Raw genomic sequence first — 22,692 nt, 5'->3', positions numbered from 1 at the left:
CACATGACATCATCTCCCTGTCAGCAAAGACCATAGACATCTCTGTATTCTTCACAAGCCTAAGCTAGCCCACTATTTGTATAGTGATTGACACGTTTACCTTTAAGGTCAGGTGAGGATGATATTGCCTTGAGCGGTTGCTTTAGAGATTCTGGGAAAAGTGAGCAGCTCTAGTGTTTCAAGGTCCCTCTTTGAGGGCAGCCTGAGTGGCTCTGGCACTAGATGCCAGAGACACAATGGCAGTTGAAATATATTTACTCACCCCCGCCTAAATATCACAAGGCCAGGGGGGATTTCCAACGAGGCAGGGCGAGGTTGTGAAAAAAACAAAAGGCTTTGACTTGGCAGTCCTCTACTGGCTGGCTATGTGTATCTGTGTGCCTGACTAACAAAAAGGCTGAAAAGTTCCTGATTAGCACTGGGTTTATTTGATTTAGAAGGAGCTCACAAAAGATTAATACCACTTCATTTGGGGGGTAGCTAGGTGGTGCAGTGGATGAAGTACTGGCCCTGAATTCAGGCGGACCTGAGTTCAAATCCTGACAAGGACACTAGCTGTGTGACCTTGGGCAAGTCACTTAACCCTCATTGCTGGGGGGGGGGGGGACGGACGACACAACAAATAAATAAATAACACTTCCTTTGAGAAAGAGGAAGCCCCAGAAGCTGGAGACCGTTCCATTAGATAGCAGCAGTTCAGAGAAGAAGTCCTGCTTGGCCGGGGTGGGGGACGGGACGACACAATAACTTAATGTAAAACAGCAAGTAGTCAAGTTGGGGGCAGGGATGACAGAAGAACAACGGAGGGCACAGTGAGTAATAGTGAGGTACAACATATTGCTGAAAGACTGAGCCCAGATTGCTGTGAGAAGCATTCCATTTGGGAGTCAGAGTACAATTTTAGGTTCATGAATTCTCCAAGGAGAAATAGTCCCTCTCCCACTAGTGACAATCTGTAGAAGACAGTGACTATTGGCAGATGGGGTGATGATTCCCTGTTATTTACCTTGCTGGTCTATTTCAATTAAATGCTTTTTGCTCTCATTTCATGTGTCACTTGGCATGGTATGGTAGAGAATCTTTGGACGGGGGCTTAACAAAATACTATCCTTAGTCCTTGCCCTGTCATTTGAATACAGCCTTAGGTAGCAATGAGGACCAACTCAACTTTGGCTATTTTTGGTTTTGATGTGGTTTCTTTTTGTGTATGTGGGGGGGGGGGAGGGGATATGTTTCAATCTGCACTCACAGTTTGTCAGTTCTCTCTGGAGGTGGATAGCATTTTTTAAAAATCATAAATCCTTTGGAATTGTCATGGATCATTATATGGATGAGGTTGGCTGAGTCTTTCACATTTGCTGTTATTGTGTGCAATGTTCTCCTGGTTCTGCTCACTGCATTTTGTATCAGTTCATATATGTCTTCCCAGGTTTTTCTGAGACCATCTCCTTCTTTATTTCTTACAGCATAATAGTACTCCATCACAATCATGTACCACAATTTGTTCAGCCTTCCCCAATGGATGGCCATTCCCTCAATTTCCAATTCTTTGCCACCACAAAAAAAAAAAGCTGCTATAAATATTTTTGTACCTGTGGGTCCTTTTCCTTTTTTTTTGGTGAGGCAATTGGGGTTAAGTGACTTGCCCAGGGTCACACAGCTAGTAAGTGTCAAGTGTCTGAGGCCAGATTTGAACTCAGGTCCTCCTGACTCCAGGGCCGGTGTTCTATCCACTGCGCCACCTAGCTGTCCCTCCTTTTTCTTTTATCTCTTTGCCATACAGACCTACTAGTGGTATTGCTGGGTCAAAGGGTATGCACAGTTTTATAACCCTTTGGATGTGATTCCAAATTGTTCTCCACAATGGTTTAACCACTTCACAACTCCACCAACAATGCATCTACACACACACACACACAAACACATTCTCTTTAGCATTTGTCATTTTCCTTAAGCGTGAGGTGGTACCTCAGAGTTGTTTTAATTTGCATTTCTCTAATTACTAGTAACTTGAAGCACGTGGTTGTGCTTTTCAAGCACCCTGAGATACAGTTCCAAGGCCTATCAGAAAGACTCCTCTTCCCCCAACCAATCAGCTGGCAGACTGGAACCAATCTCTGCTCCAGCATCTATGTGGGAATGGCATCAGTCAAACATGTTGAATGTACTCATAAGCACTGGATTCAAATCCAGTCCCCCTATTCCATAAAGTATATGCAAAATTAAAGAGTAATCAGAGAGGGTGGCTAGGTGGCGGAGTGGATAAAGCACCAGCCCTGGATTTGGAAGTACCTGAGTTCAAATCTGGCCTCAGACACTTGACACTTATTAGCTGTGTGACCCTGGGCAAGTCACTTAACCCCCATTGCCCCGAAGCAAAAAAAAAAAAGTAATCGGGAGGCAGGTACTAGCAGCTGGGGGGCACAGGATCAGGGAAGGCTTCTTGCAGACCCAGGTGTTTGAGCAGAGTTTTGAAGAAAGCTAGAAATTATAAAGAGGAGATGCAAGTGAGGAGCACATTCCAAGCCAGGGAGGGACAGCCTGTGGAAAGGCAAGGAGACAGGAGATGAGGAATGGTGTGTGAGGAACAAGAAGGCCAGGTTAGCTGGACAGAGGAATCAGAATGGAAAGAAAGATTATTGAAAAAGAAGCAGGGCTATGTTCAGAAGCACTTTGTCTAAAACAAATCCCACTTTGCACCTTATCTGTTCCTTACTGACTGAACAGTAGCCATGGCTTCTTTACTCACAGGAAGTTCTGGAATGAATAGGTCAGGATTGGGGTTCAGCAAGTGGCCTTTTGAGGAAAAGTTCTACAAGATCCAACTCAGACCCAAGGGAACTTCAGACCCAGCCTGAATAATAAACAGTCATGATGTGAGAATACTGGGACCTGCCTGATCCCCTCACGTGCAAGATGCTCTCCCAGAAAAGAAACTGGTCTCCAAGGATATGGGGATAGGACGTCTTTAGACCAACTGTGGGAAGCCAGGTCACATGACACAACATTCCGGGAATGATTTTCGAGGTTTCTCAGTCGGGGAGCAAGCTTTCATGTCCTAAAGCCGAGCTGTCCTTGGATGAAAGAGAACAAGTGGTCCCTGAGTGAGCTGGCGGACATGAAAATTTTGTGGGGGATGGGGGGGAATAGAGAACTGCAGGGAAGAGTTAACAGCATCCAAGTACCAACTCGCGGGGAAGCTAGGTGGATAAAGCACCGGCCCCGGAGTCAGGAGGACCTGAGTTCAAATCCGGCCTCAGACACTTAACACTTACTAGCTGTGTGACCCTGGGCAAGTCACTTAACCCCAATTGCCTCACAAAACAAAACAAGTACCAACTCGCCTCATTCCTGAGAGTAATATTTGCCTCTTCCCAGCCCTGCCTTCTTCTCACACCTGCTCTCGGAGTAATTTACGATTCTTGGAACCTCCATTCTGGTCTATGGTGGCTTCAGTAAATATAGTTCCTTTAAGTGAAGATGTAGGCTCACAAACCGGACCAGCAATCTGAACCTTCCAAGTTTGCAAGCATCTTGTCAGAGATTGATGATTTTTGTTTCAGGTCTCAGGGCTACACAGTGTGGCCGAGGAGCTGGCCGGGATCAGCCTCCACTTCTGCTGCGTCCTGGCGTGTGACTTTAGTTATACAAGTCGCTTCACCGCCCAAGGCCTCAGTTTCCCTTTGTTGTAAAATGGGGGTGGAGGCTGGTTCCTTGCCCTCACCGACCTGGAATGCCCTTCGTAAGAAGGTGCCCACGGTATGTGCATGCCATCCTATCTGTTCCTTTGGGATTACATTCCTTTCCTGTCCCCCCACTCCCACCCAAAAAAGGCGGGGTGCGCGAGCAGCCCACGTGCAGCAAACTCGGAGAGATAACGGGCTCCTGGAGGGCCTGGGGCTGGGGCGGAGCTGGGGAGGAGCCCCGGCTCTTGGCCTGGCTCCTCCCGCTCTCACTCCCTTGTCCAGCCCCTGCCCGAGCTCAATCGACAAGCTTCGGGTGACTGGCATTCCTCGGGACCATTGATGCTCCGCCCCCATGCCGAAACCGACCAATCATAATGAAAGTGGCTCAGGGGCGGGAGACGGCGGGGGGAAAGCCTCTCTCAGAAGGGGAGGGGCTTAAAGCTTGTAGGCGGGACGGAGGACGAGACTGACGGGCCCCGCGACCAATGAGTGAGCTCAACGGGCCCTCTGGCGCCGGATCCCAGCGGCGAGAGGCACAAGGGGCGGGGCGCGGGGATCCCGGGGCAGCGGCGGCGGCGGCGGCGGTGTCGGCTGTGTCGGCGGGTATCCGGGGCACCATGGACCGGGTAGCCAGCTCCATGAAGCAGGTGCCCAACCCTCTACCCAAGGTGCTGAGCCGGCGTGGGGCGGGTGCGGGACCCGAGGCGGCGGAGCGGGAGAGCTTCGAGCGGAGCCAGGTGAGGCCGCCGAGGATCCCCGGGGATCGATCCCGGGCGGGGCTGGAGGGATGGAGGAGGATCCGGAGAGGGTCCGAGGAGGTCGGGTGAGGGCAAAGGGATCCTGAGCGGCGATCCCGGGGGTCTTGGAGTGCGGTGGAGTACTGTGGTGCGAGAGCGTTCCGGGGGGATCACGAGAGGAGATCCCTGAAGATCTTTGGGGAGCTGGGGGGGGGGGGTGGAGGAATTAGAAAAGTTTGGAAAGGATGCTTGGCGGAGACATCGGGGATCCCATGGAGTTAGTGGGAATCTTGTGGGAGGGGATCTGTAGAGATCCCGGGGGAATCGGTGAAGGTGGGGAAATCTAAATGGATCCGGAGGGGAAATCTGAAACGCCGGGGTCAGCGACTTGGGGAGGAAGCATTTCTTAGATGATCCCAGGGGAGGTCGAAGGAGGTTGGCCAGCTCCTGAGCAAAGGAGCCCCCCAGGAGAGCGGCAGACCCGGCAGGCTGCCTTGGCTGGGCAGGAGAGCATCACTCAGTAAGGTCGCCCGATGGGGCTGCTCCCCGAAAGCCTTAGCCAAAGGAAGCGGGGCGAGCACGGGATAAAGTCAGTTAGGGAGCTGGGGCTTGGGGCAAAGAGAGCTCATTGCTGGGAGGTCCAGTCGCCAGGCTCCGAACCCTTTCAGACGTGAAGCCCACTGAGTCTGTGAGCCTCAGTTTCCTCATCTGTGCATTTGGTGACGCTTGCAGAAGGGTTGTAGTGAGAAAGGGTGGCTCAAGTATAAGTCCAGTGCTCCGTCACTAGGGAGGAGACGGAAAGCGGTGATGGGGAAAGGAGTGAGCAGCTACCTCTTCGGGGTTGCTTCCCAGGGGTGGAAAAGGAACGATTGACTCGGGCCTTCTTGGCCAATAGCATTTATGTAGCCCTCTGAGGTTTGTAAGAACTTAATCTGATTTGATCCTTACAACAACTCTGTGGGGTAACTGCTATTATTATTTCCCCATCTCTGAGGGGGAAACTGAGGACAAAGATAAGTTAAGGATCACATAACTAATAACCGTCTAAGGAAGGATTTGAGCTCCGGTCTTGCTGAGTCCAAGTGCAACACTAGCCACTGCACCATCCAGCTAGCTGCTCCTTAGGCTTATACATTTAGAGCTGGAAAGGACCCCCTTAGTTTACAGACAGGGAAGCTGAGGCCCAGGGAATTTAAATGACTGGGCCAACCTCACAAGGGTAGGAGTACCAAAGTTGAGATTTGAACCCAGGACTTCCTACTCCAAACTCCATGACCTTCCACTGTACCACACTGCCTCCGACAAAAAGGGGATGAGACCTGTGGAATGAAAATCAATCAATAAACATTTATTAAGGGCAGCTAGGTGGCGCAGTGGATAAAGCACTAGCCCTAGATTCAGGAGGGCCTGAGTTCAAATCCGGCCTCAGACACTTGACATTTACTAGCTGTGTGACCCTGGGCAAGTCACTTAACCCTCACTGCCGTGCAAATTTTAAAAATAAATAAATAAACATTTATTGAGCACCTACTATGTGCCAGGCAGTGCTTACTAAGTGCAAGGGATATAGTAAAGAAGAAAACAGGGAAAAGAGGTGTTTTGGACTAGCAATGAGTGGGAGAGTGCCAGGAAGATTGGGGGGCTTGGCACAGGAGCCGATTGGTGGATCACAGAGCTCTGAGATTATGCTTTGATTCCCTTGGCCCCTGGCATGCATGGACCCAACCAGAAGGCTGCCTATGTTTGTCTTGCCCAGCAGTGGCCACCAGCCTTACCAAGGGAATGTGCCAGAGTCATCAACCAAGATCATATTCATTGCTTGTTCATGATTTTATTATCTGTAAATGCATTTATTGAGAGCTCCCCCGGCCTGGAACACTCTTCCTCCCCCACTCCTTGACATCCTGTTGTCCCAACTAAAATCCCAGCTCCTACAGCTTCCTGTAAATTCCAGTGCCTTCCCCTCTGATCATTATCTCCTATTTATGCTGTAGACTTTGTGCATCTTTGTTTCTTGGTTGTCTTCCCCATCAGACTGTAAGATCCTTGAGGGCAGGGACTATCTTGTGCCTCTTTTTGTATCCCCAGCCCTTAGCACTGCACCTAGCACATAGGAGATGTTTAATAAATGTTTATTGAATGGATTGATTGGTCACCAAACCCTGCCCTTGGCACAGGGGAGGCAGAGACAAGTAGAACTGACAAACACTCCTGTGAACTGATTTCTTCCTCCCTCTGGCGAAATCCACATGCCAAGGACGTGCTGTTGTTTTTGGTCCTCAGCATGGATATATTAATGACTAGTGTTATTTTCAAGGCATTGCAGGGGCTAAGTGGCCAAAAATGCTGGCTCTGGAGCTAGAAGTTGTGTGTTCACATCCCAACTCAGCCTTACACATTTCCCGTGTGACCTTGGGCAAATCAACTACTCTCCCTGGGCCTCAGTTTCCCTCCTTGATAAAGTGAGGGCGGTTGGACCAGGGAGTCTCTGAGGTCCCTTCCTCTGATCCCCCTCCTGGGACACATTACCTCCTATGTTCCCCCACCCCCAGACCCTCGCCAAAGGACTTTGCAAATGTTGGTCCCTTTCTGGCTTAAAACCATATAAAAAGTGGGAAGAGAACAAATGGATTTCAGGCTAGAGCAGGAGTTCTTAACTCTGTGTCATGGACTTTTCTTGGGCAGCAGAGTGAAGATTATGAATCCCTGTCTCAGAAAAAAAATGTTTTTAAATGCACAAAAAAATACATAGGACTATAGAGGAAACCAAGGATATTGAAATAGTTATCACAGTATTTGAGGGGGAAATCCCACGGCCAAGTTTTCACTGACATTTAGAACCCCTGGGCTAGAGGGGGAAAGTGAGCCAAGACCAGGTTGAAGTTCTTTTGGAGCGAAACGTTAAGAAGGAGAAAGCGTTCGGCCCATGCCATCCCTGGCACCGCTTGGCACACACTGTGTGATCCAGTCCCAGAAGTCTGGCCTCCTTGCGCAATGCCTTCCTTCTCCAGAGAGGAAGTGAGTGATTACCACCAAGCCCATGGGCCCAGTTGGAGTGAAGGGGGTTTATCTCTCAATCTGGAATGTGAGGCTGAGAGTTTGGAGATGAGCCTTCTCTCTGCCTCTCTTCTGAGTCCGAGGCCCCTGAGAGCCTTTGGAAATTGTTCCCTGTTGTGGCTGGAATGGAGAGGAGTTGCTTTCATGTTTGGAGGCTTGCAAATATTTTCGTTTGGTTGTTTTGGGTTTGGGTTCTCTCCTTACCCCCAGCCCGCCCCCATGAACTGGATAAATAAATAAAGACAATTTCAAAACCGGGAAAAATTCATTCTGAGGTTTCAGCTGAGTAGAATCTGGAACAAACTGGAGAAATACACCAAAGATGCTAGCTAACCCCCTGAGCTGATGGAAATTAGGTCTGTGAAAACTTTTCTGAGCCAGGTGCGGTATGTCTTGGAGCCATCTAGGGACGGCCCAACTGAGCTAGGCTGGGTGAGGCCAGGGCTTTGTAACCTCCCAGCCTGGGGCCCGCTGGCTGGCCAGCGACTGTCTGCATTTGACCTGGCGCCACTTTGGTGGGAGGAGGTATGCAGGGGGAGTGAGTATCCGTCAGTTGTCCCATGCCCACATAGCCATGCATGTGTGTAGGGAGCGGGCAGGGGAGCATTTGGAATGTTTGACTGTGATAATAAAGATAGAGGGTTGGGAGGAGGGCCCCGAACTTAGCGACAATCAGGCTGTCAATAGGCAGGACCAGAAAGCTATCAGTTTGGGTAGAACTTAGGGTAAGCTGGAAGGAACCCTCTCCCTCCCCCCATTTTACAGATGAAGTGACTGAGACCTAGCCAGGGGAAGGGATTTGGACATAGGGTCATAAATTTAAAGCCGGAACACAACGAGTAGATATCCAAGGCTGGATTTGAACCCATGTTTTCTGGATTTATAGTCTAGATCCTGGGGTCTTCCCGAAGATGTTGGGTTTTCACCAGACCCAAAAGCAGCAGGCTGAAGCAACTGGGCCCCTTCCCAGTCCTGAGCATGGTGGCTAAGCCCTAGGTATCTACCGGTCCCTTTAACTCAAGGCAAACCAACATAAGCCTGTCAAAAGTGAAATTGTTTGAAAAACAAAAGTAGCCTCTTTCACTTCAGCAAACACTTATTCCATTGGCTGGTTGGGTTATCAAGCTGAAAACGGCACTGTCCCTGCCCTCAGTGAGCTTTGTCTGCAGTGGGTGATTGCTTGTGAAAAAGGGGCCCAGATATAGCTCAGAGAAGGGGCTGATGGAGAGAATTGGGGGGTAGTGAGTGGGCAGAGCCCTGGCTTCCTATCAGCCTCAGACACTTAGTAGGTGTGTTTTAGCTCTCAATATTTGATCCAACAACGCTGGGCAGGCCCCTTCCTCTCTGGGCCTCAGCTCATCTATAAAGTCAGGGGATCAGACTAAGGTCCCATCCAGCCCTAACTATGCTGGTTCCATTTGGGAGAGATCTGACCTCAGGTTCTGGCTCAAATTCTTCCTAGCTGTGTGTAACCATAGTAGGGGGAGAGGGGAGGTGCAGCCAGAGCGTGGGGGAGGTTTGGTTTGCTGGGACCCAGCTCTCCGGTCTTTGGAGAGGCAGCGAGAGCAACGGAAAGAAAGTTCAGACGGCTGGAGTCACTGGCCCAGGGTCCCTCAGCTCAAAAGCATCTGAGGCGGGATTCAGACCCTGTTTCATGACAAGGTCGGCCTCATGACCTCCGGAGTCCCTCCCATCTTGAGAGCTCTGCCCAGCTCCCTCCCGGGCCATTTCTGCAGCCATGCCAACCTTAGAGCAGCCAAATGACAGGCCCAGTCTGTGCTTAGCCCTGGGCTCTGGGGAATGGCCACCATCTCTGACCTCCTGGGATTTCCCAACCAGTGAGGAGTCGCTGCTACTTACTGCTTCTCTTCCCAAGACCAGGAAGGGAGAGGGGAAGAGGGAGGGCACCTCAGGCATGGGAGGAAATCCAAAGCCTCTGATCCTAAATCACCCCCAAAATGTGGGGTGTCTCCCTCCCTGTGTCACAGCAGGGGTCATTCGCCTGACAGTCCAGGCCAGCATTTACCAACAAGGACCTTGGTGAATTTTTTCAGAACAGACAAAAGCCCCAGGCTGACATGGGGGACTGTCAGATTGTTACCCCTCTCTTGCTAGTTGGTTATGTGCCCCAGAGGCAGGAATTATTTTGTTTTTACTTTTGCATTTACAATCCCTAGCAAGGTGCTTAGAACACAGTAGGCACTTAATATATGCTTGTCGATTTTCGTGCAATAATGTGTTTCTGTAGTCTTAAGATCATTCTTGATCTTTAAATGGGCCGTGCATGGTGTCAGTTTTTCTCCTTGCATCTCTATAATTAATGATGGATCACTGGGTCAAATGCCCTAGAACTAGAAAGGGCCTCTGGAGGGGGCAGCTAGGTGGCACAGTGGAGAAAGCAACTGCCTTGGATTCAGGAGGACCTGAGTTCAAATCTGACCGCAAACACTTGACACTTAATAGCTGTGTGACCCTTGGCAAGTCACTTAACCCTCATGGCCTCTGGGGCTATCACAGATGGGTACACTGAGGCCTCGGGAAGTCAGTGCAAGCTCCCAGAAGGCAGGAATTGCTTGCTTTTGTCCTTGTCTTCCTAACACTCTCTAAATGTTTGTTGATTGGATGAAGGGAAAGCTAGAGCAATTCTGCACTTCTTCCTACTCACTAGGCGGCGAGAGCTACAGGAAGCCTGTGAGCTGGACAATGGCTGACCTGCTCCAGAATCCCCCCAGCACCAATTTTCCCAGCTTACTTTGGGGGATTGTCTTTGGTGCGGCCTTTGGCACATCAGTTTCTCCTGCTGCCTCTTCACGGCATGGTTGGCTTCTGGGGGAAGAGGCTCACAAGCTCGTAGCCTTTGGAATTGGAAGGGACATTAGATCACCAAATTTGGCCTTCTTCTCACAGGGTCCTGACTTTAGAGGTCATCTACCTGAGGCCCTCACTGTACAGATGAGGAAATGGGATCCCAAGAGACAAAGTGATGTCCAAGATCACAGGGTGAGGATGTGACAAGGGCACCATCTGAACTCAGGTCCTCTACCTCCAAAGCCAGCCCGTTCCCCACCAGGACCAAAGGTCCAAGCCCCTAGAAACCATCCATTCCAAGTCTCTCATCTTGCAGAGGAAGGAGTGGAGGTGGGATTCAGTCTTGGGTTCCCTGACCCCAAAGCCAATGCATATATCAAGTGCCTACTGTGTGCCAGGCAGATAAAATCAAGAAACCCTGGATTCAAATCCCACCTCAGACACTTAGTAGCTGTGTGGTTCTGGGCAAATGGCTTGCCCTCTTGCCTCAGTTTCTCCATTAGTAAAATGGACATTAATAATACCACATACTTCTTGTTATGATCTAAAGTATGAAAACATTTCGCAAACTTTTCAGTTTGTTCCAAATGGGAGTTATAATTAAAGATAAGAAGAAAAAAAGCATCGTGTACCCTGTGGCACCAAGGTGGGGTGATTTTAATAAAAACACCACCAACCTCGAACCCTTCCATTCCATAGGACCATAGATTTAGAGCTGGCAGGGGTTTCAAAGGCTATTTGGGATGGCCACCCCTTTGTATAGTTTTTTTTTTGTTTTTTTTTTTAGTGAGGCAATTGGGGTTAAGTGACTTGCCCAGGGTCACACAGCTAGTAAGTATTAAGTGTCTGAGGCCGGATTTGAACTCAGGTACTCCTGACTCCAGGGCCGGTGCGCTATCCACTGTGCCACCTAGCTGCCCCCCCCCCCCCCTTTGTATAGTTTTTAATAAGTTCCAAGGCGTTTTATTTTCACACATTATCTTGCTTGGTCTTTTGGACATCCCTATGAGAGAATGTGAAGGGATTGGGGGAGGGGGAGAATCTGAAGCTGTGATTTCATCTCTGGGGACTCTCCCAAGTGTGGAAACACCCTTCTGCAATGCTGATCAGCTCCCCTCTGTAACTTAGTTTTCGTGAGAGGTTTGGATGGCTCCTCAGGATGACATAGCCAGCCCATGTCAGAGGCAGCATTTGAACCCAGGTCTCCCTGACTCCAAGGAAGGCCCTTTGTCCACCACACGACTGCCCTAAAGAGAGTATTCCCATATTATAGATTGAGAAACTAAGACCCAGGGGTCTCTGCAATACCACTGGGCCCCAGAGGTTCTCTACCTTTGGCCACAGTCTGACAAAGAAGAGGCTCTTCAGACTCGGGTTTTTTTTGTTTTGTTTTGTTTTTGTTTTTTTGTTTTTTTGCAGGCAATGGGGGTTAAGTGACTTGCCCAGGGTCACACAGCTAGTAAGTGTCAAGTGTCTGAGGCCGGATTTGAACTGAGGTACTCCTGAATTCAGGGCCGGTGCTTTAACCACTGCGCCATCTAGCTGCCCCCAGACTCGGGTTTTTAAATGCATAAAATCAAACCCGGAGGATTACGAGGGAAGCCAGTTATTCCAAAATGTAATAAAAACAAAAACCCTACCCAGGGGGATTTCTCTGCCACAGGGGCTTGAGAAATGTGGTGGACAGACTCAAAATAAATCAGGCTGAGAGCCTGAGGTCTGCTTGTCCTTTCTCATTTTGGTTCCTTCTCTCACGGTTGGTTTTGTCTGGGTCTTTTGGGGGGAGTTTGTGTCTTTGGATGCAGACGCGTCAGTTTCTCCAGCTGAGAGCAGAGGAAAGGGTGGGGTTCAGAGCCGGGGGTGATGATGGATGACCTCAGGAAGGGTGACTGGGGTGGGGTTTGGGGAATCTGGAGCCCGGAGGGGACCAAACTCCAAACTCCTCCCAGCAACTGCTAGTTGTTCTTAACCTGGTGGTCCACAAGCCCTTTTCTAGCCACTGTGTGAAGCCCTCCAAGGAGGAGCACCCCCCCCCCCCGCCCCACGCCTCTAGAAGCAGCCTCTTCCACTCTGGGAGGAAGCAGGGTTGAAGGCCGGGTCTCTTCTGGCGTGCCTTTCAAGGGTCCCACATGACAGCAAAGGACAATCCCATCGCCCTGTCCACCCCCCATGGGCACTGAGCCTCACTGACTGCTTTGCAGCCTAATTGAGCTCTCAGTTCCATCACCTCCATCATTCTCCCAACTTTGGGCTGTGTCCTTCAGCTATGCTCTACTTGGATGAAGGCTGTGTCTGTGGTCTGACTCTTCCCTTTTACAAGAAATAAAAATGCCTTGTCCCCACACGAAATGCAGAGTGCCACCTCAGCTCTTCAGCTCGAAGAAGAGCTTTCTCCTGACATGCAGCCTCCATCGGCCTCTTTGTAGCTTCCACCCTGGTCCCTCATCCTGTGTCTGGGGCCCAGACGAGCAGGGCTCAACCTCCTCCCTGGCAGCCTTTAGAGTCTGCGCAGCCAGCGACCTTGTCCTTCCCCTTCCCTAAATCCTACTCTTCTTCTCTGGACTAGATGTCCCCAGGGACGCAGGGCCCTTCTCCACCCTGGTTGCCATCCTCTGCACAGTCTCTTCTTTGTCACCATCCTTCCTAAGCCGTGCCTCTCGGGAATGCTCCCAGTCCCTCAGATGAGGTCTGACCAGGGCAGAACAGAGTAGGACCATCTCCCAATTTCTTGGAAGCTGTGCCATATTGTGGCGTGACTGGCAAATAGTAGGCACTTAATAAAGGTTGAATTTAAAGGAACATCACACTTTAAAAAACAACAACAAAATACACTGAGCCTCCCTCTGGGAAAAGCCCAACCGGTTGATTGGCTTGGCCCTAATTGCAGCACCACAGCCCCTTCCCTTGATGGCAGCTACCCAAATGCAGACACCTTCTGAGCAGTCTCTCTTATTTAGTGATGCTGGCGTATAACCTACCTGCCCACCCATCTCCCGGCCTTTCCTTCTCAGATTTGGTTTCCATGACATAAGAGTGGTCGAGCCTGGTCTTGAGTTATGAGAGACAAACCAAGAGATATGTGTGGTCTTCTGTGTGATGTAAGCTGTTGCTGTGGGGATCTGAGATCTGTGAAGAGGAAGAGGGCAGAGTCCTCTGACCATTGCCTCTGTGGTTCATGTCACGTCATTTGTGCAATCGTTTCAGTCCTGTCTGACTCTTACTGATCCCATTGGGGGTTTTCTTGGTAAAGATACAGGCAAGGTTGGCCATTTCCTTCTCCAGCACATTTTTACAGATGAGGAAACTGAGGCAAACAGGGTGAAGTGACTTGTCCAGGGTCACATAACCAGGAAGTGTCTGAGGCCAGATCTGCATCTAAAAAGATGAGTCTTCCTGACTCCAGACCCTGCACCCCTCCCCCATCCACTGCACCACCTAGCTGTCCTTGATCCCATGTTTACATATTTAAATGTAGTCAAGCCAAGCATTACTTGAGGCATGGAACAGAGTTAAAGCCACTGAGGTTCTGGAAGTCCTCTTTTCCTGAAAACTTCGTTATCAAATGAAAGGATGAGCTCATCAGGGCCCAATTTGAAAGTTAGCTGCAGAAAGTACCTAGCCCCCTGGTCCTATGGATGGTAATGTCAGCCTCCTGGCATGTGACAGCCCTCCTAGCCTGGAACAACCAACACCCTCCAGATCACTTCTGTCAGATCTCTCCATGCCTTCGAGAGTTCGTGCTCTTAGTTTGGGACCTTTGCCCTTGGAGCTGAGTGGACGTGATTGATGAGTGAGCAAGTGTAATCTTGCCTGCAGGACCTTACTTCACATGCATCCACCTCAACCTTTGGTCAGGTGCTCTGCTGCCTTGTCCACGTGCTCCCTCCTCACCCCTCTTTCACCGCCTGCTTTGAGAACGGTAACCATTGATGGGCCCATGGCTTATGGGCAAAATGCATGACTCGGTGCTCTTGCCAACCCTGGGACTCCCCCATATCAAATTGTCGTCCCCCTGCTCCCCATTTCCCGGTATGAAGAGTGTGAACTTCTTGAGAGCAGAGACTGTCTTGTCTGTATCTCCAGCACTTAGATATAGTAAGTGCTTAATAAGTCATTTTTCATCCATTTGTTCATTGTATATTTTTTCTCCTATTACTGTGTAGGCTGCTCGGGAGGTAGGGACTGTATCGGTTTTGTGTCTGCTTTCACACTGCCTGACATAGTGCACAGAACATGGTAGCCACTTAAGAAATGCTCATTCATTACTCACCCAGCAGACACACTTAAATGTGTATTTCACCTCTATTTGCCCCCCCCCCCCGAATCCTTTAGAATCCTATGACTCAATTTCCTTCCTTTTCCTTTCCTCTGGATACTCACTGTGCCAATACAACAAGATTGCAGCACCATAGTGTCTTAGTAAATCCACTCTGGGACTTATGTAAATTCTAATTCCTAGAAATCAAATTATTGTCATTTTGCCCTTATCAGCCTATAATGAAGATAAACTTGCAGTGAAAATAACACTGAATTGAGAGTCAAAGGAGGGTTCCTACTTATCCACTCGTGTGACCTTGGCCCAGTCACTTGCCGTTTCTGAGTGTTATCTTCCTCACCTCTACAAAGAGAGAGCTCTCTGGCCCCACCATCTCTACTTTCTGTGAGCCTAAGAAGCATTTCAAAAGCCTTTGGATGCTAGGGAGGGGCAGTGATAGAGTGGAGGCTGGGAGAAGAGCATGCCCTGGAGTGCTGAGGTGGACTGGATGGAGAGACTTGGATTCTAAACACTCAGTCATTAATCAACCATCCCTAAAGCAGTCACTGAGGTGGGGCAGTGGGGGCTTTGTCCCAGGTTGCTGAAATGTAAAGGGCTTTGACCACACTCAAAGTTTGGAATTAGTGTTAGCCAGAATGGTTAGGTTAAACCGGGAAGCTAAATAGCCCCTCCCCAACCTGAGCTTTGGGAGGTTGGGGAATGAGGGGAGAGGTGCTCAATGCTGGCCACAGAATCTTGTCCAAAGCACAGGTGTCTCCAGTTCCTCTTCTGCTATCCCCAGGGCCTTGGCTTCCTCTATTGTAAAAAAGTGGAATTGTAAGGAGGCGACCCCGAAAACCCCACACCCTTTCTAGTATGTTGCTGGTCTAGAAAAGCCCTGGGGTGGGAGTAGGGGGTGTCAAAAGAAGAAATTAAGCCCCTGGGGCTTTTTGGAGCCCAAATCGCTTTGTGAAAAGTTTGCCAATGCCCCGAGCTTGGAGTGAGATCTGAGTCCTGATAAAGGGGAACTAAGGGGGTGAGAGGGAGGAGAACCTCAAAACCATGTTGGAGGCAGCTTGGTCCAAAGCCAGAGCAGGCTTGGTATCTAGACCAGCAGAGTGGGAATTCCCGGGTCATAGAATTGGTTTTTGAAGTGGAAGGAAGAGCACCAGCCCTGGATTCAGGAGGACCTGAGTTCAAATATGGCCTCAGACACTTGACACTTACTAGCTGTGTGACCCTGAGCAAGTCACTTAACCTCCATTGCCACCCCCCCCACACACACACACACACAAAATGAAGTGGAAGGAAGCTTTGAGACCGTGGCGTTCAGGGGTTCTCACCCTAGAATCTTTAGGGTCTTGAGGAGAGATTGCAGGCCGTCTATACATGGGGAGGAGATGGGGGAAACATTATTTTCGTTGAACACTAACTTAAGCTAAGTATTTCCTTTGATTGTGCATCAATGGAGTCCAACAGGGTCCATAAAACAAAAAATGTTAAAATATCCTGGTCACAAGTCAGTTGAACAAACTTTTTAAAATTGTGTTGTCTTTTGCGCCCTTCATGTCCTGATCCATCCCCATCCCTTATTCAGAGAGGGATCCCTTTGTCTAAGAAGAAAAGAGAAAGTGGGAGTAAAAAGCAATTCAGCAAAACCAACTAACACCTCCACCAGTGTATGTAGTGTTCCGCTCCTGTAGTCCCCTACCTCGGCAAAGAAGACAGGAAGGCATTGTCCTATCTCTATTTCTGACCAAGCCTGGTCAAAATAATTATAGCATGGAACAAGCATTTGACAATTGCCCACCATTTACAGGGTGTTGGGCTGGGCTGGGGATGGAAAAGCCCAAAAGAACTAGACCTTGCCCTTGTAAAAATATTTTTAAATGACTAGGGCTAATTTGGGGGGCTAAACTGTGGGTGACTTATCTGGGGACTTTTGAATATTTCGCTATCTGACTTCATTAATTTAATGTGGGCTGCTTGTAAAGTTCCACCACATGGCTCCACTCCCAAAATTGATAAGCACAGGATTAAGAAGCCTCTTAACTAAATAATCGAAGCAGAGTTTATTTATGAGATACTATTTAAAATTAAGAATACAGGGAAATAAAATGTACAACCTGACTGCTTTCCTTCAGTCTCTTTCCCACCTGCTGCTCTTCGAACTTTTTGAATACAATAAGGGCCTTAGCTGCCTCTCGCCTCAGGGCGATCAGGTACTTTATTCTAACTCCTCTTAATCTTCACTTTCTCCAACCTATAACGCTTCTGTGCTCTCCACTGCCTCCTGTTCAGTCTGTCTTCTGCCGCCTTTGCTCCTGGTCCTGCGTTGCTGTTCGTCTCGTCCCCCATCTCTCCTTTCTAATCTCATCAGCCGCCACTTGACCTCTTCTCAGCCTCTCTCTCCCGTCCTTGTCCGAACCCCCCTTGCTGTCTAACTCCCAGGTCTATATATACTTTTCTTATCTCCACTCAAATCTCGGGGCTTTTTGCACCCCCACAGACCAAGCTAATCCTCCAGCCAGGGCTGTGGCTGGGGGGGGGGGGGTGGCACGCTCAAGCATCTCATGCCTCAGCACAGGCTACGCCAGAGCCCAGCATCTTTTTCCCCCCAGCTGTCTGACCTGGCGTCTTGTACAGCCTATGGGGCTTTTTGACTCAGCTGAAGCTGAGGGGGAGGGGAAGAGACCCTGAGGGCCTAAGGCTTTCTAATCTCAGCCTAAAGGTAGGGTCCCCAAATCAAAATAAATTTCCACACCCTCAGAGATTCCAAGATCCATGGGCTGGGGGGGGGGGGAGGTATACAACATCTGAGCCAAGGATCTGTTAACTAGCAACAAAGTAAATTCAGAAAAAGAGGGAGAGAGCACTGATTGGACGAGCAAGATCCAGAAAGACTTGAGGTAGGAAGTAACACCTGAGCTGGCCTCTGTCTGTCTCTGATTCCATCTCTCTCTGTCTCTCTCTCATATTTAACTTTTTTTTTCTCAATACATAGTCATGAAAAAGCTTATGTCATCTGAGTTTCCCAGGGAAGGCTTCTTCATTGCTATTTAATTATTGGCACAGGAATAATTATCACAGGTGCATTCCTTCTTTTTAAAATTTTTTTTAAATTTTATTTTTTTAGTGAGGCAATTGGGGTTAAGTGACTTGCCCAGGGTCACACAGCTAGTAAGTGTTAAGTGTCTGAGGCCAAATTTGAACTCAGGTCCTCCTGACTCCAGGGCTGGTGCTCTGTCCACTGTACCACCTAGCTTCCCCAGGTGCATTCCTTCTTACTGAGAATTTTTTTTTTAATTTTGCAGGCAATGGGGGTTAAGTGACTTGCCTAGGGTCACACAGCTAGTAAGTGCCAAGTGTCTGAGGCAGGATTTGAACTCAGGTCCTCCTAAATGCCTTCCTTCTTTAAGAAAACCAAGGATACAGAAAAATGGATTTCCATTTAAGGTCACTTTGTTTTTCCAAGAGAGATTTAAGGTTAATCATATGTCATGTCAGACATTCCCAAGGGAGCCTACAGCAGGCCTCCAGCAGATTGGGATGGGCCTGAATACTTGATAAGAAAGCTGATACTTTGGCAGAATTTTGCATTTCTTAGAAGGGATAAAGAAATGAAATCTTCAATTCAAGGAGTATTTGTTTTTGGTGAGGCAGTTGGGGTTAAGTGACTTGCCCAGGGTCACACTGCTAGTAAATGTTAAGTGTCTGAAGTCGGATTTGAACTCAGGTCCTCCTGAATCCAGGGCCGGTGCTCTATCCACTGTCAAGGAGTATTTGTTAAAGCATCTACTATGTGTAAGGTACTATATCTGCAGATACAGAAGACAACCCCCCCCCCCAATATTGTCTCTGTCTTTGAAGACCCTACATCCTGTTTGGGGAAGGGGACAGAATTTATCATGGATACAGATTAATCAATTCAGCATCATTTGGGGATCGGCCTGATCCTCTACTCTGAAGGCATCCTGGGAACAAAGGACCACAAAGCACAACTGAACCATCTTCTGACAGAGGATATGGAGGCCCAGAGTTTTTAAGTAACCTGTCCAAGGTTGCACAGCCAGCTGCACTGGGCTTTGGACCCATGCCTTGTAAGTGGCTCAATGGGTGGAGCCAGTGAGCCTATAGTTAAATTCCATCTCAGAAATCAGCAAGTGCCACAAATCAGGGATTGATTTAATTGTTTGATGGATTATCTGCACACACTAAGTTAGAAAACCACAAATTACCATTATCTGTTTTGCATTGTTATGAATTTGTTAAACATTTCCTAATTACATTTTAATTGGATTGGGTTCTTTTTGCTAGGGAGGGCATTCAGAAGTTTTACTGTGGCATGACATCTATAGACTTAAGGAAGTGGTGGGTAAAATGTTAATGATGCAGATTAAACTTTAAAGGCTGCTTCTTGTTAAATATTTACCAGTACATCCCTAGTTTAAATCTGGCCTTAGACACTTAATTGGCTGTGTGACCCTGGACAAGTCACTTAATTGCTGCCTATCTCAGTTTCCTCACCTACAAAATGGGAATAATTGAGCCTACCCCCCAGGATTGTGGTATGGATAAAATAGGATGATATTTATAAAAAACCTTTGCAACCTTAAAGCTAATTGCTGCTGAAAAACCAGAGTCCTTGACTCTGGGCAGTAATAAAATCCAAATCCCTTTACATGCATGCCCTCATCAGAACTACCTTGGGAGGTAGATGGCATATCTGCTTATCATTATCCCTATTTGGGGGCTTGTTCAGGGTCACCCAGCTGGTAAGTGTCTGAGCTGGGATTTCAGGCCAGGTCTGACTCCAAGTCCAGGGCTCTTGGGCACCCTCACCCCACCCTCCCATGCCCAAGTGGGGTTTTGTTTTGTAACAGCTCTTCATTCACCCCCAACTCCGCCCCCCACCCCCAGCCAGCTTCCCATCACTCCAAGTGACAGGCACCCTGGCTGGCTGCCCACCTGGGAGAATGAACGTGTCAGCTCCACCCTCCCAGGGCGGGTGTCTGTGGAGGCTGCTTCCTGTTTTCCTGCTCTGCTGTCTGGGGACCTCAGGCTCCCCAGAGTGTGGTCTGACTGTTGGATACAGTCTGGGGGTTCCTGCTAGAAAAGGAGCTCCAACGTGTGTTAATGGTGTAGGCTTAGCTGAGTAGAAGGAAAATTGGGGTTTTTCTTTGGATCTGGAAAGCTGGCCTGCTGAGAGCCAGGCTGGACTGTGCTAAGGCTTTGGCCAGCATGGTCCTGGCTTCTGGTTTCAATGGAGTTTTCCCAAAAGATCCATTTGAAATCTTAAGATCCCTCTAGCCCCCGGTGAGGTCTATGGACCCCTTCTCTGAAGCATTTTTTTAATGCAAAGAATTAAATGCCTAGGATTATTATTATTTTTAAAACAATGATATTGAAATATAGATTGTATTTTTTTCCATCCAGTTCACAAACTCCCCTAACATCTATCCATAGAGACCCACTGGGGTCTAGGTTAAGCTCCCCTGCTCTAGGGACAAACCCTGGTCCGCCAGGCCTTGTAGGCCTCTTACATCCTTGACCTGAGATGCTTTTCCAGTCTCATTCCAAGTGCTTACCCTCCGTCCCCTCCCCCCGGGGACTGCTAGCCCCTCTCCTGTAGATGGATGCACCACCCCTGTCTCAGCATAGCCTTCCTTCCTTTACCGTTCTGCTGAGTTGCCACCTCCACCGAAGCTTCTAGCCACTCCTCATCCCCACAGTGGGTAGCAAATGCCCGATTTCTCCCCAAAGGATGGAATGCGTCCCCTAGAGTAAGCTCCTTGAGGAGAGGGGCTCTTTTCCTTTGTCTTTCCTGTGTCTGCTTCATAGTATAGATTCATCTTCTCTCATCATTCCCCTGCGTGGTGCCCTCATTTCGGCCAGGTTAATCCTGTGGTGAACAGCCACATACGACTCACTTAGTCCCTCTCATCTTGCCTTTCCATGTGGCCTTTTTTCCTATATTCTCCTAACTCTAACCTAGGGGCCTTTCCTAGGGCCTGGCACCCGGGAAGCACTCAGTATTCACTGAGGTTTGCAGAGGTTTTACATGTTGTCTCTTTTGAGCCTCAGAACGACCCTGGGAAGGAGGTGGGGAAACTCGAACTGAGAGGTTGACTTGACCCAAGGTCACACATCTAGTAACTTACTGAAACAACATTCGAACCCAGGTCTAGTTCTTCTTGTTCATTCAGTTTTCAGTTGTGTCCGACTCTTCTTGACCCCATTCGGGGTTTTCTTGGCAAAGATCCTGGAGTGCTTGACCATTTCCTGCTCCAGCTCTTATTATACATGAAGAAACTGAGGCAAACAGGGTGAAGTGACTTGCTCATGGTCACACAGCTAGTGAGGCCAGATTTGAACTCATGAAGATGAGTCTTCCTGACTCTAGACCTGGAGCTCTGTGCACTGAGATTTCCATGGGCTTCCTCTAAAGAAGGGAGGGTATCCTCCTTCATTTATTCACTCATTCCTTCTTTTGTTTTGTTTTGTTTTGTTTTGTTTGTTTTTTGCAGGGCAGTGAGGGTTAAGTGACTTGCCCAGGGTCACACTGCTAGTAAGTGTCAAATGTCTGAGGCTGAATTTGAACTCAGATCCTTCTGAATCCAGGGCCGGTGCTTTATCCACTGTGCCACCTAGCTGCCCCTATTCCTTCTTTTCTTTTCCCACCTTTTCCCCATTATCTGGCCTTCCCTTCCTCTGTAAAATCAGAGGGTCGGACTAGATGAGCTCTGAAATCTTTTCTTTAATGACAATGCTAGCTCATGTTTTACAGAGCACTCGATGGTGACACAGACATGCCGCATCAATAACCCCATGAGGTATGAAGTGGACATAGGCTTATCCCCGTTGTACAGATGAGGGCACAGAGGCCCAGAGAGGCAACTTACCCGAGATCACAGGGCCAATCCCTTGGGGAGTGGCGTCTCAAACCCACACCTTCTACCTTGGTGCCTGGGGCTCTCTCTACCACCACAGGCCACTCCTGCCTTTAAAACATGGCTCTGAGTTTGCCTCTGTCAGACTTCAGGCCTGGGGTCCACAGCTCATGAGAGTCACTGGCAGGAAGTGCAGACATTTAGCCTGTTGAGCTTTTGAAGGCCCGACGTTTGGGAGGAGGATTGGCCTGGTTCTGTTTGGCCCAGAAGGCGGTAGGAGCAGTGGGTTCAGAGGGAAAGAAGCACACTTGAAATGAGAGCCGGTCCAAAGCAGAGTGGGCGGCTGCAAGAGGGGTCAACTTCCCTTAGCCAGGCTTTGTCCTGTAGTCTGAGGCCTTCCATCACACACGTGTCAGTGCCTACCCCTCGATGCCATCAAGTCCCAGAAAACTAAAACAGGCAAGGCGGGGGAGGGGCAAGACCTTTTGGAGCTTGAGAGGGAGAAACAGACTGAATAGTAGCGTGTGTGACTTCACAGAGTTGGGGGAACTCAGGGCTGTCCAGGGCTGCACAGGCTAAAAGATGAGCATTTTGTAAAGGTTTCCATGGACCTCAGATGTGCAGGGCATTGTGGAGAATGGAGGAGAGAGCCTCAGTGTGCGCTCACATACCAGCTTTGATGCCAGCTGGGGGACACTGGGCAGCTCACTCTAGTCCCCTGAGTTTCTTTGCCCTCATTGGCAAAATAAGGGTAATACTAGTGCTTGGTTATGGAAAACATGCTCAGAAACTTCCAAGAACTCCATAGATGGGAGTTATTGTTATAATAATAACTATAAATAGCCCTCCCTGGGCTTTGAGGTTGATGTCTTGGGGGACAGCCATACAATTTGACAGTGCCCCTCTCGGTGGGGGCTGACGTCATGAAACAGCCTGCAAACAGCCTAGAGGCTGCAGTAAACACTGTGTTGCAGCAGCATGATGTGCTCATAATGCCTTGTTGGGATGCAGAGGGTGAGGCAGGGCTTCCAGGAACGAGGAGGCGATGGTCCCACGCCGGGAGGATTGTGCTCCATTCTGTGTGTTCGCTTTGGAGAGGCATTGATAAGCTGGAGAATGTCCAGAGGAGGCCCCCAGGATGGTCAGGGGCCTTGAATCCATGCCAGAGGGGCAGCAGCTGAAGGAAGAGGACCTGTTGTAGGGAGAACAAGCTGGCTTCTTCGAGGAACGGAAAGTCTGAATTGTGGAAGAGGAATCCA

General features: G+C 49.0%; 1 protein-coding gene across 2 annotated transcripts in view; it reads left to right on the top strand.

Moving 5' to 3' along the window:
- The first annotated feature begins 4,255 nt into the window (after positions 1-4,255).
- Positions 4,256-22,692, top strand: part of HIP1 (huntingtin interacting protein 1) — a 118,962-nt gene continuing 100,525 nt past the window's right edge. For both annotated transcript variants that reach the window (XM_044002557.1, XM_044002556.1), the window contains exon 1: positions 4,256-4,423. In XM_044002557.1, coding sequence (XP_043858492.1) covers positions 4,304-4,423 — 120 coding nt within the window. In that variant the 5' untranslated portion in view covers positions 4,256-4,303. The remainder of the gene's footprint in view (positions 4,424-22,692) is intronic.

This window comes from Dromiciops gliroides, chromosome 4 (genome assembly GCF_019393635.1).
Source record: "Dromiciops gliroides isolate mDroGli1 chromosome 4, mDroGli1.pri, whole genome shotgun sequence".
Lineage (NCBI taxonomy): Eukaryota > Metazoa > Chordata > Mammalia > Microbiotheria > Microbiotheriidae > Dromiciops > Dromiciops gliroides.
This window is presented reverse-complemented; position numbering and strand designations above follow the sequence as displayed.